Below are 15,933 nucleotides of genomic sequence, written 5' to 3' on the forward strand. Positions count from 1 at the left end.
GTACTGATAATAGAGAGCTTGTAAATAACAACTATAATATAGTAACTGCATAAAGCGTGTAGTAACATGTAACTGACCGAATTTTTATTTATTTTTTATTTTTTATATTCGGTATAATAAATATCATGATTAGCATTAGATGTATTACTTTGGGTCCTGAATTACTCAGGATGTTCGGTTCCTGAATTACACAAATCATCAAAAAGAGCCAATTTATTGTATATATAAATGTATATACATATATACAATGTGTGTGTGTGTGTGTCGGTAGTTCATCCTATGTAATTCAGGAACCAAGGTTATATATATATATATACCAAATGTCACTCAATGCCAAATTTCGAAACCTAAGCAGCCAGGTTTATTAATGTTTCACACTCACTTCCTGTATATCACACAGTATACAGTTAAAACATACACATTCACCTTCTGTATGAAATTTAAAACTTTTAAAAACATTGAAAAAATACATCATCAGATTATATATGTTGAAACATTATCAATATTAACAAAATAGGAACAATATCCAGCTCTACGCATGGTACAGTACATTAAATAATCTACTGTATATGCCATATTGCACACTCTAATTTCCCTATATCCATTATTCCACTTTTTCTATTTTTTCATACAGAAAGCTTGCTTATGTTTTTATTGAGGCCATGATGCTGGGTAGAGAATGACGTGCAACTTCAGAGAACTATCACTGAATGATGTTCCCATGCTGTATTCATGGTCATGTAACTGAATTGAGAATAGGATTATTCCCTGAGTGAGTCAAGATGCATAGTCTACCCTTCACCTTCCCAGATGCTGTTACTGGGAATAGGCTTTTGGCTAAAAATGAAGCATGAAATATATTTTCTTTCGTGAGAACATGCTAACAATGCTCCTTTTGTGTCAGTGTTGTGTAAAATAGAAGTTGTAACTGACAAAGATAAATGCAAAAGACAACTACATAAAATGAGTTTAGGGACATACCTGATGAGCCATTGATGGAAGGTACAACAGCAAAGCCATCCAGTTTTGCCCACTCCACGCCTGTAGAGAAGAACAGGATAATTTTTTCATGAACCATTCTATATATCTACTATTTCAAATTGTTAAACCAAACCTTTAAGCAGAAAATTTACGACTCTATACAGAATTATCTGTGTACTTATTTATTATAATTGGTTTAGCTGCAAATGCAGTAATGTACATAGAGCTTGTTTGTTGGAGGCAGAAGAGGAAATATTCCAGAGATTTATGTGGCGTGTGTTGGACGAATGTAAGACTGCCACAACACAAACTCTTGGTTTGTGGAGGAGTTTGGGTTGGATATGAAAGCAGTTCTTGGCTACAGGCTCTTTAATGTGCAGTGCAATTCCAGGGGTCGCCAACAATGGACGAGAATGGAGAAATTAGAAAAGCAGACGGGACTGATTAAACTTTGCTTGAGCTCAAGTGCGTGTCATGTAGTTAGCTCTTCGGTATGGTTTTATATGCAGAGATGTAGAACAGGCTGTAAGGCCATAAAGTTATAAATATATTCCTTATAAAACATCAAAAATAACTTTCAGCTCTGAACCCATCTGCTGAAGTGATTGAGGTACATTGTGATATGGAAATATTATTTGTGTTGCTAAGACACTTGAGTGTGTTATGCGTTGCTGAGACACTTGTAACGTGTGTAATGGTTTGCTATACATTGAGCATATGCTCATTAAGCTGATTATTAAGTGGCTGCATACAGGCAATTACAAAAGAAAAATCTGATAATTAATGATGGAACCAGATCACGTGAAAATCTCTATGAAAATAAAAAGAGAAAGCAGCAAATTGGAAATTTAAGTAAAGTGTTCATTATCATCAAAATAGTTTAGGAACTTTAGGTTCATCACCATTAAGATGTATAATATTATCAACAGATTTAGGAAATCAAAGGAAAACTCTATTTATAAAGGACTTGTGGGCTCATGCAATTTCTGTAGTTTCTTTTAGACTGAATAATGTGTTATATATATATAATTTTTATTAAAAAAAAATTTTATATATAATTTTTAAGCAACATATGCTGCATGTAGATATTTGTCTATTTGTCTTCTTCAGAGACATCCAAGTTTATATTAGCAAGAAAATAACAAAGTACATTTTGTGTGTTATTACAGCATGTCCTGCAGTCCTGACAAGTCTCCCATTCAAAACTTGCATCTAATTAAGAACAAAATAAGGAAAGAAAGGCAACAGTTGTGCAGCTGAAAACTTGATTAATGGGTGAAATAAAAAAACAAGCCAGCTTTCAAAATTGGAGTAATTTGTATCTTCAGCTCCAAAATGATTATCAAGTGTTGATTAAAGGAAATGAGATGTAACCCAGTGGTGCTCCTGTCTTATTTTTTTGGAACGTGTTTCAGACAAACATCTGGAGTGAACATGTACTTACAGAAAAGTTCATAAGGTAAAACAAAGTATTGTATTTTTGTACTGTTTTCAATATAATTGAGGTCAAAGAAAACATAGCAATCATTGCTTTCTGTTTTTATTAGAAAAACTCTTCCAACTTTTTGTTTGAAACAGTATTTGGAAAAAAATGGAAAAAACAAAATGGAAAAAAATTCACATTCACACATCACCTACATGTACGCACATGCCCATAGACACATACACTCACATGCATGACACACACAATAGCTAGAGCCTACCTCCTGGAGTTTCTGCCCTGTAGACTGGTTTACTCAGTCCCTCCTCATTCTCTGCACTTATCTTGAGAAAGTGCAGGACTCCAGGCTCTAATACACACACACACACACACACACACACACATACACACACCGTGCATATTATACAACTAGTCCATGCTCCTCAATTCACTCACACAAGTAATCAAACAATCAATGTATGCAGTTTGTTTCAATGTTGTATGGTCTACAGTAATGGTATCCAGTACTGAGTAATATGAGTAACATCTTCCCCTCTTACCTAAGTCCTCTAGTACCTCTGAGCGGCGGTCCTTGTCCACTGTGATGAAGCGGAGAGACTTCATAGACTTGCCATAGCCGATGTTGTAGCGATCTACTGGCCGACCGTCCAGCTCGTTGGGCGGCTCCCACGTCACCTTTAGGCCCTTATCCACTGATGTTAGCTTCACATTGCGTGGACTCAGTGGTTTAAATGCTGAGAGAAGGGATGGGGAGAAGGCGAGAGAGACAGACAGACAGAGAGAGAAAATACAACAACTGCCAAACTGATCTATATATGCCTCAGCTACTAATGCACTCTTTCTTAGCAACTGTTGCTAGGTCAAGCAAACTTTGCAGAACAGCGTCACCCGAATTTCTAGCAAACAGGAACACCTCTTTTAGAGCCTTATTTCTAAGTCATAAAATTTTTACCATTTTGTTGAATAGAAAGTTTATCAACTGTGTATAATTTGTCCAAACTGACAACACCTGCTACTTAAGAACTAATTAATATGTGGGACATGTATAGGACAAACCAGTGTTTTCACAAGACACTACATTTGAGTGGAAAATGCTGGTAGCACTAAACTGATTTAGCAGGAATTATATAAACTAAAATTTATATACAGTGGATTCTGCCTAACACCTGCAAATACAGATTTTACCGTCAACGGCCGATATTTAGCTCCAGTTTATTTTGCCCCACTGGAAGTTACCCACCTTTGGGTATCACTAATCTTCATGTTCTCAAATATTATATTGTAGCATCAATTATCAGCTCATCAACAACATCAGATCAGTCAGCTACTGTGTTCACTCAACATTTGAATAGTGAAAGAAACGAGCTTGTGTGCAAAATCTCTACACAAAATGTTTCTGGTTCATGATTGCTGCCTCTGAGGAAGCAGAGCATTATTGAATAACATTCTGTAGCTTCTTCAGAGGCAGCAGACATAAATCAAGTGGACAAAATGTATCACTTTGGAATCTCCCTCAGAGGCAGCAGAACTATATTGTAAAACATTCTGCAGCTTCCTCAGAGGCAGCATTTACATTACCCTACATTCATGCAAAACAAAATACCAGAATTTTTGCAAAATGTCTAACAAATTATGAAACAGAACTAATTTTGTACATTCCATATTCATTTCAGAGCGGGCAAACCACAGGGGTTTAGGTGGAGCATTTTTGGTTTATGGCACAGTATTTTAAAATCTCCTCCCAATGTGTGTTAACCAATCATGTTCCTCCTGCCTGTTGGCTGGTAACCAATTACATTTGTTCTGCCTCAAAGGCACTGCTGCCTCCAGAAGCATTTTGAGCAGTGATTTTGAACATGAGCTGGAAATGATCACTTCATTAATCACCAGTATGAATAAAGGAATAATGAGAGTTCATTTTAAGAAGAATGTAAAATTCAGTGGCTGAGGTTCACTCATGATGTCTTTACAACAAATGACCAATTCTGGCTCACTTCATTTGCACAACTCACCATAATGATTTCCAGTTAAAGAACTAAATTAATTACTGCATCACACAGCACAATCAAGTGAAGGCATCTAAACAACGTAATTCATTAACTGAGCATTCAACAAAGCCATTTTCAATTATGAGCAACCTTGAAAACTGTCAATGCTTTGAAATGCTTTACTTGAACATATTATTAAAAAAAATAAAGCTAATGCTTAATAATTTATGATTGCTGGACTATTTCATATAATTCCATGGGTCTATTCTGAAACTGTAGTTATGTTAGGGGCTTTTTCAGGGATGTACAGAAATGTATAAGTCAGGTGCAGCAGAAAAAAAGACATTAGTTATGTTTGTTCTTTGAAATAACTAAGTGCATCTTGGCTCTGTCACTGAGTCATACGTGTCTCTGAGTGGGTAGGTGATGGGCCTGTGCATCTCAGCTGTTTTATTGTACTTTATTGTAGACTGACTGTGGTTTAATTGGAAAATACCTTTTAAAAGGTTTTATTTTTAGGGGAAAATAAGAACTTCCTTAATAAACTTCTCTAATCATTCTCAGAGACAGTACTAGGTGGGTGGTTTCTACATTCAGGGCATTTCTGGAAAGTTCTTAGATTAGTTATAAAACTTCACAGTTTTATAGGCACTGAATCATTGCGAAAGTAACTATCGCATTTTACAGTGTCATTTATCATGGCTTTTTTATCATTTATCATAACATAAAGAATAGTCAGGATATGTTGCCAAAGAAATAGAGAGATGAATGCCAAACAGTGAAGTGATAAGATTTGCAAATCCAGTACGTTTTATTGTACTATTGGTTTTGTATCTGTGTGTGTCTCAAGTGCCCCTGTTATTGTGGACAGAAAATTGGCATAGGCCTGACAACTAGCCCTGTGAGAGAAAACACTGCTTCCCTGACACACATACACACACACACACACACACACACACACACACACACACACACACACACACACACACACACACACACACACCTGTGGTGTAGTATTTTGTTTTATGGGCTCTATTCATAGTTTGGAGAAATTAAAAGAATTCCCATAACCCTAATACACTAACCAATTTGTTCTACATTAAAAATAACACTTCATAATTATAATTTATGATAATAAATGAATTCATTCAGGTGTTTATAAGAACCAGACATCTTAAGTTTATAATCCTTTTAAAAGCTACATAACAGAATACCATTAAATATTATCATTAGAAATATGCTTTTTAATGGTTGTCAAGGGTCTGTAAGACATATTCTGAGATGTCTGAGATTCAGTTAGCAGGTGCTTACACTAGACCTCATCCATCAGTAACTCTCAAAAACCTGATTTTAACAAAGCTTGGATTCCACCGACACAAAGTGTAATTCTGGCCATTACACCCACTTAACTACAGAAAAGCACATATTACCAATCTCTCTCTCTCTCTCTAGACTCTTCTTCTTAAGACTTCTCCGCCCCATGATTTTCAAGTTGCATAGCCTAGTTTATAGAGAAGAATCCCCGCAGAGCAGAGGCGCTATCTTTCCTGTTACAGATCAGAGGGGAATCACAATCATTTTGAAATAATTTGAAGGTAAAAATGCCACACAGAGTGCCTTTAAATCAGGGGTAATTAATTAAAATTCACTAAGGTCCAGTTAGAGAAAATGTTCTCAAGCCAAGGTCCGGAACGCAATGTGTAACCTGTATTATGATCAGTGCCATATCCTGCATAATGTAGTAGCCTTGTAGTTATAGCAACATTTTATGTAGTTAACAACGGAATTTCAAATAAAATTACCCTTTCAATTACATTTCTATATATTTCAACAAGATTTATAAATACTTATAAATAATAAATACTCTAAATAATGTCCTTTTCTCATTTTAAGTATAATTTACAAATAAAATGATGATTTTGAAAAATATTTTTGCATATGTAAATAAAGTCCTTAATGACTTATAGTTGCATTTACATAACCAGCTGTCTGATTGGTTCTTATTGCTGGAGGGCAGGACTTTATTTGTTAACAGAAAGCTGATTGGCACTTATTGCTGGAGGGTGGGACTTTATCTGTTAACAGTAAGCTGATTGGCTCTTTATGCTAAAGGACTAATTTCAACCTGTGATAGTTCCCTTATTTTTAAAGTTTCTGGGTTTAACTCACACAACACTAGCTGCATTCCAAAGCATAGGCTGCAATCGAGTTACGACGTGTCCTCTGTAGGCCTGCCCTATGAAGACTTCTTCTTGTTAACCCGAGCACACAAATGGAAAGGTGTGCTGTGACGTCACCGAGAAGGTCTTATCTACCTTGAAGCGCTAACATGAATGTAAGTTGTATTTGCTTGTTATTTTTTTTTTTATTAATATTATTGTGCAAGAAAATAATACTTAAAAAATATTAAAACTCATACATCAACGTATAAACACTCAAACTTCATCTTTAAACCTTTACATTTCAACTGAGATTAAAAAAACAAACAACCTACTAAATATATGCTTTCAGTGGTACTGTAATTCTCCAATAAGCTTTTTGATTAAATATGGTACGGAGACAAATAGTATGTTTAATTAGTTATTTTACACTTTACAAGGTAAACAAATTCTGAATGTAAGATTTTCTCTAAGTTGCCGTACACGCACAGAGAATTGTGGGGAACTGAGGGCCACAAAGGATACATCTCTTTCTTCCTTCAAATCGATCGGAGCGTAGGCTGCATTTCTCAGCTGTATACGAAGGATCCTTCACATTGGAAAAGCCTTCTGTGACGTAGCTCAGCCACAGCCTAGGCTTTGGAACGCAGCTACTGTCGTCCTGAAAGTGTCCCAAAAGAGCTTTTATCATGTCCCTTGGGCTATTAGTACTGGACACAGGACAGCAGTGTCTGGAGCCCTGCCCTTTGTGTATCACTCATTGGAGTCACAGCACTCATCATAATGCACAGATCTGATTGGCTGAGTAGTCTCATGTGTGATATGCAGAACACATTTTGGCCATATACTGTTTAAAGTGAACAGCTACTACAGTATTTCATTGGTCCCAGATTGCACCAAAGGCAAAACACATTTCTAATGGTTGCTGCATAACACAACTCCATTAGATGTCTTTCAAAACTGTCTGGGGGGCTTGTAATATATGTCAATTGTGGTTCTAAAACACAAACACAAACACACACAATCTAAATGTTCCAAACAGTCTATGATCTGGTCCATCTGAAAATTTATGACATTTGGGTGCATTAACATTTTGATCCGATCAAGCTCATATAAAAACAAAACAAGACTTAAGTCTTTAACCCTAAAATAAACAGTTTATGAGGCCTGGCTGAGCCTTCAGCAGCATGCTTCCATCACTCTGGAAGACATTCAGGAAAAGCCTTAGTAGTGCCGCTAATTGCATTTCCATTATTTATGCTATAGAATATTACAGTATAGAACAAACACTACGTACATTTAGTGCGTCATTTGGGTCTGTTTCATTTAATGTCCCATGTCATGTCTCATTCAGCAGCTTAAGGACATGTTCCATACTCTGTTGACTTGCATCACATTTACTGAAGCTATCAAGGGCAGAAGGGCTGGGGCACTCTACATTAATATTCTCATTTTCATTTCGAAAGGGAAAAAATATTCAGCCACAGCTAGAATACTCTTGATAGAAATTCACTGTTGATAATTTAGGAACTGTTGAACTTGACCCTAAGATCAGCATGCCCAATGCCAAGCATCAGTCAGAAGGGTATAAAGCCTCAGCCCTGGGCCAGTTCTCTGGAGTTATGAAGAACCATCAAAAATTTATGAGTCTGAGTTATGTTTCAGAAATAATCCTAATAATATTATTATATACTAATTATTAATATTAGTATCTGACCTCACTAATGCTAGTGGTTGAATGCTTTCAAATGCTCACAGCAGTCTGTGTGAAGCCTATTAACAGATGAACAGATACTGCAAAACAGCAAATGAGAGGTAAACCCCTTACTGTTACCCTTGAATCAGAATTCATTACTCCAGGGAACACTGTTTCATAACTCATTCTAAGGGGCTATATATCCTTCAAGCTGCTAATGTTCATGCACCTTAAGGTCATTCATGCATTATTTTTGCTGTTTACATTTATTTATTTGGTTTATTCCTTTCACCCTATATAAATACGATGCAAATATTATTGGATTGGAATAAGCTGAATATTACTCAAATGGACCATGCTGCTGGGCAAGTCTGTTCCAGTTTCAGAGTCCACACCCTCATACCTTCTGTTATAGCAAGGCCACCTGGGTGACATCGCTGATCCATGTCTCTGGGTCAGGAGGTCAAGTCCAAATTAGATTAATTTTATTCCCTAAGACCAAGATAAGACTGCTCCTCATGATAAATTACTGTATATGACAAGATGTCAGAACATATAATTTTCTAGTGTTATATAGATAAGATCAGAGGATTTTCTATGGTTTATACAGAGGGAGTGTGGAACAAAGAATCAATTCTATCAAACCACTGTGTCAGATCATAGTCTGTGGACTTGTGTGTGTGTATTTGTGTTTGTGTGTGTAACTGAATATGTCACATAATGTCAGTAATATCCATACTTTTTTTTATATTATTTTTTTTTTTATGAGAACTTGTGGAAAGAGCTGGAGGGTGAGCACCTGCTGTCTCCACTCTAAAGTGTCAGTGAAGCATGTGAACCATTTACAACCAGCCATTTTTACACCAACATAAAAGCAATGCCTACGATTGTGGTGAACTTCAGTTCTCCCTGGTTTGTTTACATTCAGAAGCTCAGCATCTTTTAAGGTGGAATGGTATGTTTCAGGAAAGGAAATGACTGTTGTTTGTACTGGATGAAGTATAACTTGTCTGTAAGACTTTATTCAAAGTTTAAATTACCACAGAAACTAATTTGTAACTCGAGTTGTGTAGTTTTGTAGCACTTTCGGTCTGTTTACTTTCATGTTGTTTTCCAAAAGAACTCTCCCGAATTTGGAGACATTTCTATCTTAAGTGATCCGAAACAGCTCAAGTAAGTGAATATTACCCAACTATGAAACATAGGGTGACCAGATCTGAGATGGTAGGTACATGTGCTTTGCCTGACGTAAACAAGGACTACTGCCGTGCAGACAGACCAATTAAATGTTTACAGAGAAGGTTATCGACCAATAACGGTAGCTCTACAGTCAGACCGTCCAATCAGAAGATTTTAGGCTACTTCACCACTCTCCCTTCTCACTCAAGTGAACCAATCGGAGTAGGGGAGGGTGGGACTAGTTTGTAAACGAAACGATTTTCGAAATTCTATGTAAGCTCTAGAAAAACAAAATCCTGGACGTTTGTGAAATTCCGCCCGGACATTTTTTTAAGTCCAAAATAAGAGGACATGTCCCCTATGAAACAGGAATAGAGCAATATCCTCATCTCAGTTTGTGTGTGAGTGAGAGAGAGAGAGAGAGAGAGAGAGAGAGAGAGAGAGAGAGAGAGAGAGAGAGAGAGAGAGAGAGAACTAGCATTTGTTTTTTACTCATATACAGACACTGGGGCTTCGTAAACCATTAGACCAGTTTCCAGCACACAAACAGACTGGAAAGCTAGCAAATGGTGAGGAATTCATCTTCTGAATTTTATAAAATATGTTCTACAGGTCAAATCAAAGTGTAGCTACCTACAGTGCACTATGCATATCACAGAGGAAAAAAGATACATTAAGTTGGTTTAAATGGAAGTCTCCAGATAACAATATGTTTGACATGCTATAGTTAGTCCAGTCCTATGGTATAGCTCCTCAATTTCCAAAAATCTTAACATTTCAACCCTAAAATAATTTTCAATTGTAGCTGCAGCCGTGATGTTTCCTCACACAGCCCTGTTAACTGTTAACACCGTTTCATTTAAGAGAGTTATCGTCTCCTCAAGAATAGTCTTTAGAAGACTCTCTTACTGAGGATGAGGCCATATATGTACAGCGTAAGGTCAAAGGTCAAATGAGAGCAGCATTGCAGTTTTACCATTAGAGCTCTTATCAGGGATGAATCATACATTGCATCATTTGTCACTCAACTACTTTTTAAACACTTCCCACATCCAATGGAAGCCAAGAGCTCAAATTCCAGTAGCTAGTTAGGGCATGACTTTCTCTTCTTTTTATTTCTTTTATTCTCGCTTTTATCTTTTATCTATGCTTTTAATCTTGCTCTCCATCCTTTCTTTATTCTTTGTCATTCATTTTCTTCTTTCTCACTTTCCTGTCAGTCTTATTATTTTTGTTTCGCGTTTTCCAGTCCGTCTCTCTCTCTTCTTCTCCCATCCCTCACAGTTTATCTCTTTCTGTATCCCTCTTCATCTGTCTATAATTCCTCTCTTCCTCCGTCAATCAAATTCTTATTATCCCTGTTCTTTCACTTTCACTCTTTCTCATTCTTTCCCTACATCTCTCATTATATTTTTCCTCTCTCTTTTTCACATCTGTCGTCTTTTCTTCCCTTTCATTGCTTCTCTCTTCATCTGTTTCTCTCTCTCTCTCGCTCCCTCTCTCTGAATTCTGGCAGATCTCGTACCTGAGACATACAGATACAGAACAGTTCCCGTCTGAATACCCAGCAGCTGACGTGTGTTAAGGTACGAGGTTGTGGAAAAAAGCCCCTGAGCCTCATTCTTTCCAATACATCTTTTATCTGTCAGGCAGATATGTGGATGATTTGGCTGGTGTAATAGGGCACTGCTGAGAGTTTAGGAATGAGACCCATGAGCTGGTGAAAAGCTCTTCAGCTTTCATGTGTTGTGTCAAGGGATTTGAACCCATCCATATATTGCAGTGTCCTCTTTTCAATAGGAAATCACAATTCAAAATGCTGTGTAGTTCTGGACTATGCTTAATCCCTTTCTGGGAAAGCACCCGTATAAGTCAGACATGTTAGATTCATCTGAATTCAGAACCTATGTACTTGACAAGAGACGAATGGCCTGAAAGTTCTTTTGAAATGTAAAGAGCATGGTAAATTAAAGGTTAAAAGGAAACATTGAACCGCCACTACATCTTTTGTAAACATGTTTCTGCTTGCATCTTACAGTGCTGCCGCAGTAGTCACTGGAGTGAGTTTAAAGATCTGATGATCTTTCATGAAAGTTGGAAGAACTTGTGGAAAACCGCATAGATTCCCAGTGGATATACGCATGATGCACTTGCATGATGCATGTTGGGTATTGCATTGAGAGAACACTCAGGAATGAAAACATTAAAATTCCAGACCAGGTGCCAAGACCACAGCGTTGTTTGAGGCGATGCTAGAAGAAACAGAAGGGCAGCTGGCAGGATGCTAGACTAATGGATAACATTACCCTAAAAACTGTCGCTAACCCAAGAGACCAGCCATTTCTTCCATTTGTCTCTCCAACTTTCATTCCCTTGCTAGAAACTGAACGAATATTTCTCCAAACTACAACTGACAGCACAGTGGTAGATTAAGGACTGCTGATGCCTGACTCGACTAAAAGTGCTAAGGTTAGTGTTTTTAGAACACTTGATTATATATGCAATAATATAAATGTATATATAAATGCATGCACATCAAGATTAGTTGTACAATATCAGCATTATCTGTTCTGTACTGATATGGAGACATTTATCCCAATGATTTTTCTCTACTAATTTATTTTAAACATGTCCAACCCCATATGTGGAGCCCACTCTATGAAGCACATACAAATCATTCCAAGGACTACAAAGTAAGATTATTAATCTCATTCAAATTGCACTTTAAACAGTAAAATCTATGAACGTCATATAATCAGTTTAATAAATGTTGCTGCTAATTTTGGAGACCAAAAATGACTTAGGTTCCTGGAAGATATCTGATTTTAAACAAGGATGAATTTAAAATTGCAGTGTATGCAGTTTTTTAAAAATCTGTCATTTACTTCCCATATTGGTTCTACAATCGTTCTCCTGCTTCAACTGTTCATTTAATAATAAAAAATCATGAAATCTCATAAAGCCTGCTAATAGCAGCGTGCTGTGTTGTTTTTGGGAATGATGTTTGTCACGTAGGGGCGGAGCTCCAGGGACCTGGAGATTGTGGGTTCGAGTTCCGCTCCGGTTGACTGTCTGAGGAGTTTGGTGTGTTCTCCCCGTGTCCGTGTGGGTTTCCTCCGGGTGCTCCGGCTTCCTCCCACAGTCCAAAAACACATGTGCGACTCTAAAGTGTCTGTAGGTGTGTGTGTGTAATGTCCTGTGAAGGACTGGTGCCCCCTCCAGGGTAGGCTCCGGACCCACCGCGACCCTGAACTGGACAAGTGGTGAACATTCAATGAATGAATATTTGTCACATCATACTGACAGCAAAATTTGATGTAAACTATCTTATTTTATCACATGTTAACTGTAGGGAACCCGAGGAAATTAATACTAAACAAATAATAAACAAACACTATGCCCAGTATAAATTGTTCAGTCAAATCCAACAAACTGTAGGAAAATACAAGAAAAAAATCACCTTATTATCCCAGTAGCTTCCCCAAAACAACAATGAGATCAGTGCTTGAGTCGACACTGCACCTGAGACCTGGAATCTCCCTTTTCTCTCCTCCTTTGGTTTTATTGTGCTCAGTATAAGATAGCAACACTCTAAACGTTTAGGTTTATCTAAACCTAACCATTTCTCATCCTTGATTAAGAACCTTCTCTGTTTTAATGCTGTTAATTAGATGTATCTGGAAAGTTTCTCATGTCCCTTTATGTCTAAGGCTGTTCCTCCTGAGAAGTATTAGGAGATCAGCATTAATCCTACACCAGCCTTTGTGCAATAGCATTATCCTCTGGGTCATCCACATTTACATATCTAGTTGAATAACGATGAAGAAGACTGAGAGTGTGGTTTACAGCAGCGCAGAACTAAGGGCAAGTGGAGTATTGAGTGGAGTATTTCAGAAGACATATAAGAGACTAAGAGGAGAGGACTGTAACACACAGCTGCTGACAGCAGTCCCAGGCTGCACTGAGTGACCTCATATACAGAGCTATTTCCAAAACAGAGAGTGCAAAAGAGAAAAAAGAGAGGAAAAGGCAAGAAAAAGAGAAGTCTATTGTAACGTGGCAGCTAACTAGCCACTTCCAAGATTCCTCATCTGTGTGTGTGTGTGTGTGTGTGTGTGTGTGAGAGAGAGAGAGAGAGAGAGAGAGAGAGAGAGAGAGAGAGAGAGAGAGAGAGAGAGAGAGAAAGAAATTTAGAGAGAAACTGAAAAGAGTAAAAACAAAATAGAAAAGAGAAGGATGATGGAGAAGAAACGAGAGTGAAAAGAAAAGGTGAGTGAGGGAGGGAGGGATTGAAATGTTAATCAGAGAAGGAAATGAGAAAGAGAAAGCTGGAAGAGACAGAAGGACAGAAAGTGAGAGGCACAATGCAGAGAATGAAGAAGAAAAAGATAAAGGTGAAACAATAAAAGAGAAAAGCAGAAAGAATAAGGTAGACAGAGAAATTGAAAGAAAATGTGTGTTTTTATTTGGGAGACAGAGAGAGGGAGAAAAGAGAGAGAGACAGAGACAGAGAGAATTGATTTCACGACCTAAGGGTGAAACGATGTCCAAACATCTGCTTGTAAGCTCCCAGATGGGCCGTTAAAGCAGAGAGACCAGTTTCTTCAGCATCGCTGTAATATGTTGGGACACGTGCTGATTGCAGCACTAAAGCTAACAAACCAATATCTTTATTGTTTATACCATTTATGTGGCCATTTCACCTGAAGACTTCCCCTCCTCTATGACAGCTCTGTTGGTCAATGAAGTCCAGCTGTACTTCTGTAGCACCGAGTTCTTCACTCTGAAGGCTGAGCATTCAGTGAGGTCACTCTTATTTCCCTGCTTTTCTGGCTCACGTCTCTCAGTCTGAGAGCATTTTCCACTGGTGTTCTACAGCACACTTCTGCTTTTTTCAAGTCAAGTTCCTCCCACAAACTGGAGATGAAAACTCTATGGGCTATTTTCCCAGACAGAGCCTAAGCCTGAACAAAAAAAGAATTATCAACGGTGATACATCAATAGGCTTAATCCATGCCTGAGAATGACTTTTGATCCAGCATTAAGGGTATGAGAGTAGGAAATATGTCCCTTGACTAGTTTCCTGGATTATGATTAGGCCTAATATTAAGCTAATGTCTAATGTCTACCCATGACCCCAGATGTAGCAGTTATTTGGTATATTAAACGGTGAGAAACAAAAGGAAAACCCGCAGTTTTCCTGATACCAACCAATCATCGCAATAAAGAAACAGGTGCAGACGGCATTTTTTGCAAAGTGTTAACTGACTGCAGCTTGACCGTGTTATTAATAATGTGAATAAACTGTAGCTCAGTTTAAGACCCTTTAAATATGATCAATGCAAACATGAGTGAACACATTGACTGTATCCAGTCCGTGTCACTGTGGTTGTAGTGCTGTGTAAAACACTTCCAGGGTGCTGTGTGTAATTAAAAGTGCATGCATGCAATATGTGCTTCGATGTGAGCCAGACTACAGAGTTTCCCAACTGCACGGTTAAATTCCAGCCCTGCATTAGCACATGCATTATTGAATTAACACCTACAGGCTTCATTTATCTCTAGCCGGGCACAAAGGTCACCAAGAGTTTTTATATATTTGACACACAATCAGTGATCTTGGGGTCCATTGTTCTGAGAAGCTCCATTTTTGCATATTTCCTTTTCTCAGTATTGGCTTTTGCCAGCTACACATCCTTTCAGACTCATACAACTGACATGTCTTTTCACAGTGGTTCACCAGCAGCTTCTTTGTTGGATTTAAAAAAAGACTCTTTTGTGGACTGTTTTGGCTGGTATTTAAATAAATGATAGGGCAGTTTTGGACTTTTGCACAGTGGAGCTCAAGCGACTAAAAGACCTTTCAGCAGCGTGTCCGGTGCAGACGTTTCAGCTAGACACAAGTCTCTTCCAGTCATTCTCAGGCCTCTTTGGTTGTGAGTTTGGGCCATCGAGGATGTGTTAGCTCAGACACATTAGCTCACGCTTCTGGCACGTTCTACTCCATGTGTGTGTCTGATTATAACCATACAGTTTATGATCTAATATTCCTCATGTTAAATGGGCTGCAGAGTGAAGCCGTTCAGAATGTGCCCATGACCTAAGGCCAATTTCCATAATTTCATACAAAAAGCAATGACACTTTTAACAATAAATTTTACACATTTTTGATGCTAGTTTGCACACCACACTTATAACTCTGAATTATATTAAATACTTGAATTCACACTTGAATTCTGCTTTGAGCTAAAAGAATTTGTGTGGGTCAGGGTGTGGCATACCAATAAAATATATAAAATAATAATAATAATAATAATAATAAACCCATATATGTCTAAAACAGAGGGGAAAACAGTATTCATTTAATGCAAGTGTCATTATGAACCATCCCTGTTTGTCCATCTGTTGTGAAATTGTCTCACGTTGGACACCTGATGTATTGGGCACATGATGCAGAGGAAAGAAAATTCAAAATAAATTCAGATACAT

At 37.7% G+C, this 15,933-nt stretch overlaps 1 protein-coding gene across 1 annotated transcript in view; it reads right to left on the bottom strand.

Moving 5' to 3' along the window:
- fndc1 (fibronectin type III domain containing 1) overlaps positions 1-15,933 on the bottom strand; it is a 51,769-nt gene that overhangs the window by 34,851 nt on the left and 985 nt on the right. Inside the window, exons 2-4 of the mRNA XM_066677837.1 lie at positions 2,962-3,156; positions 2,685-2,771; positions 982-1,041 (exon numbers count right to left, since the gene is read on the bottom strand). Of these exons, the coding sequence (XP_066533934.1) occupies positions 982-1,041; positions 2,685-2,771; positions 2,962-3,156 (342 nt within the window). The remainder of the gene's footprint in view (positions 1-981; positions 1,042-2,684; positions 2,772-2,961; positions 3,157-15,933) is intronic.

The sequence above is a fragment of the Hoplias malabaricus genome, chromosome 7 (assembly GCF_029633855.1).
Source record: "Hoplias malabaricus isolate fHopMal1 chromosome 7, fHopMal1.hap1, whole genome shotgun sequence".
Taxonomy (NCBI): domain Eukaryota; kingdom Metazoa; phylum Chordata; class Actinopteri; order Characiformes; family Erythrinidae; genus Hoplias; species Hoplias malabaricus.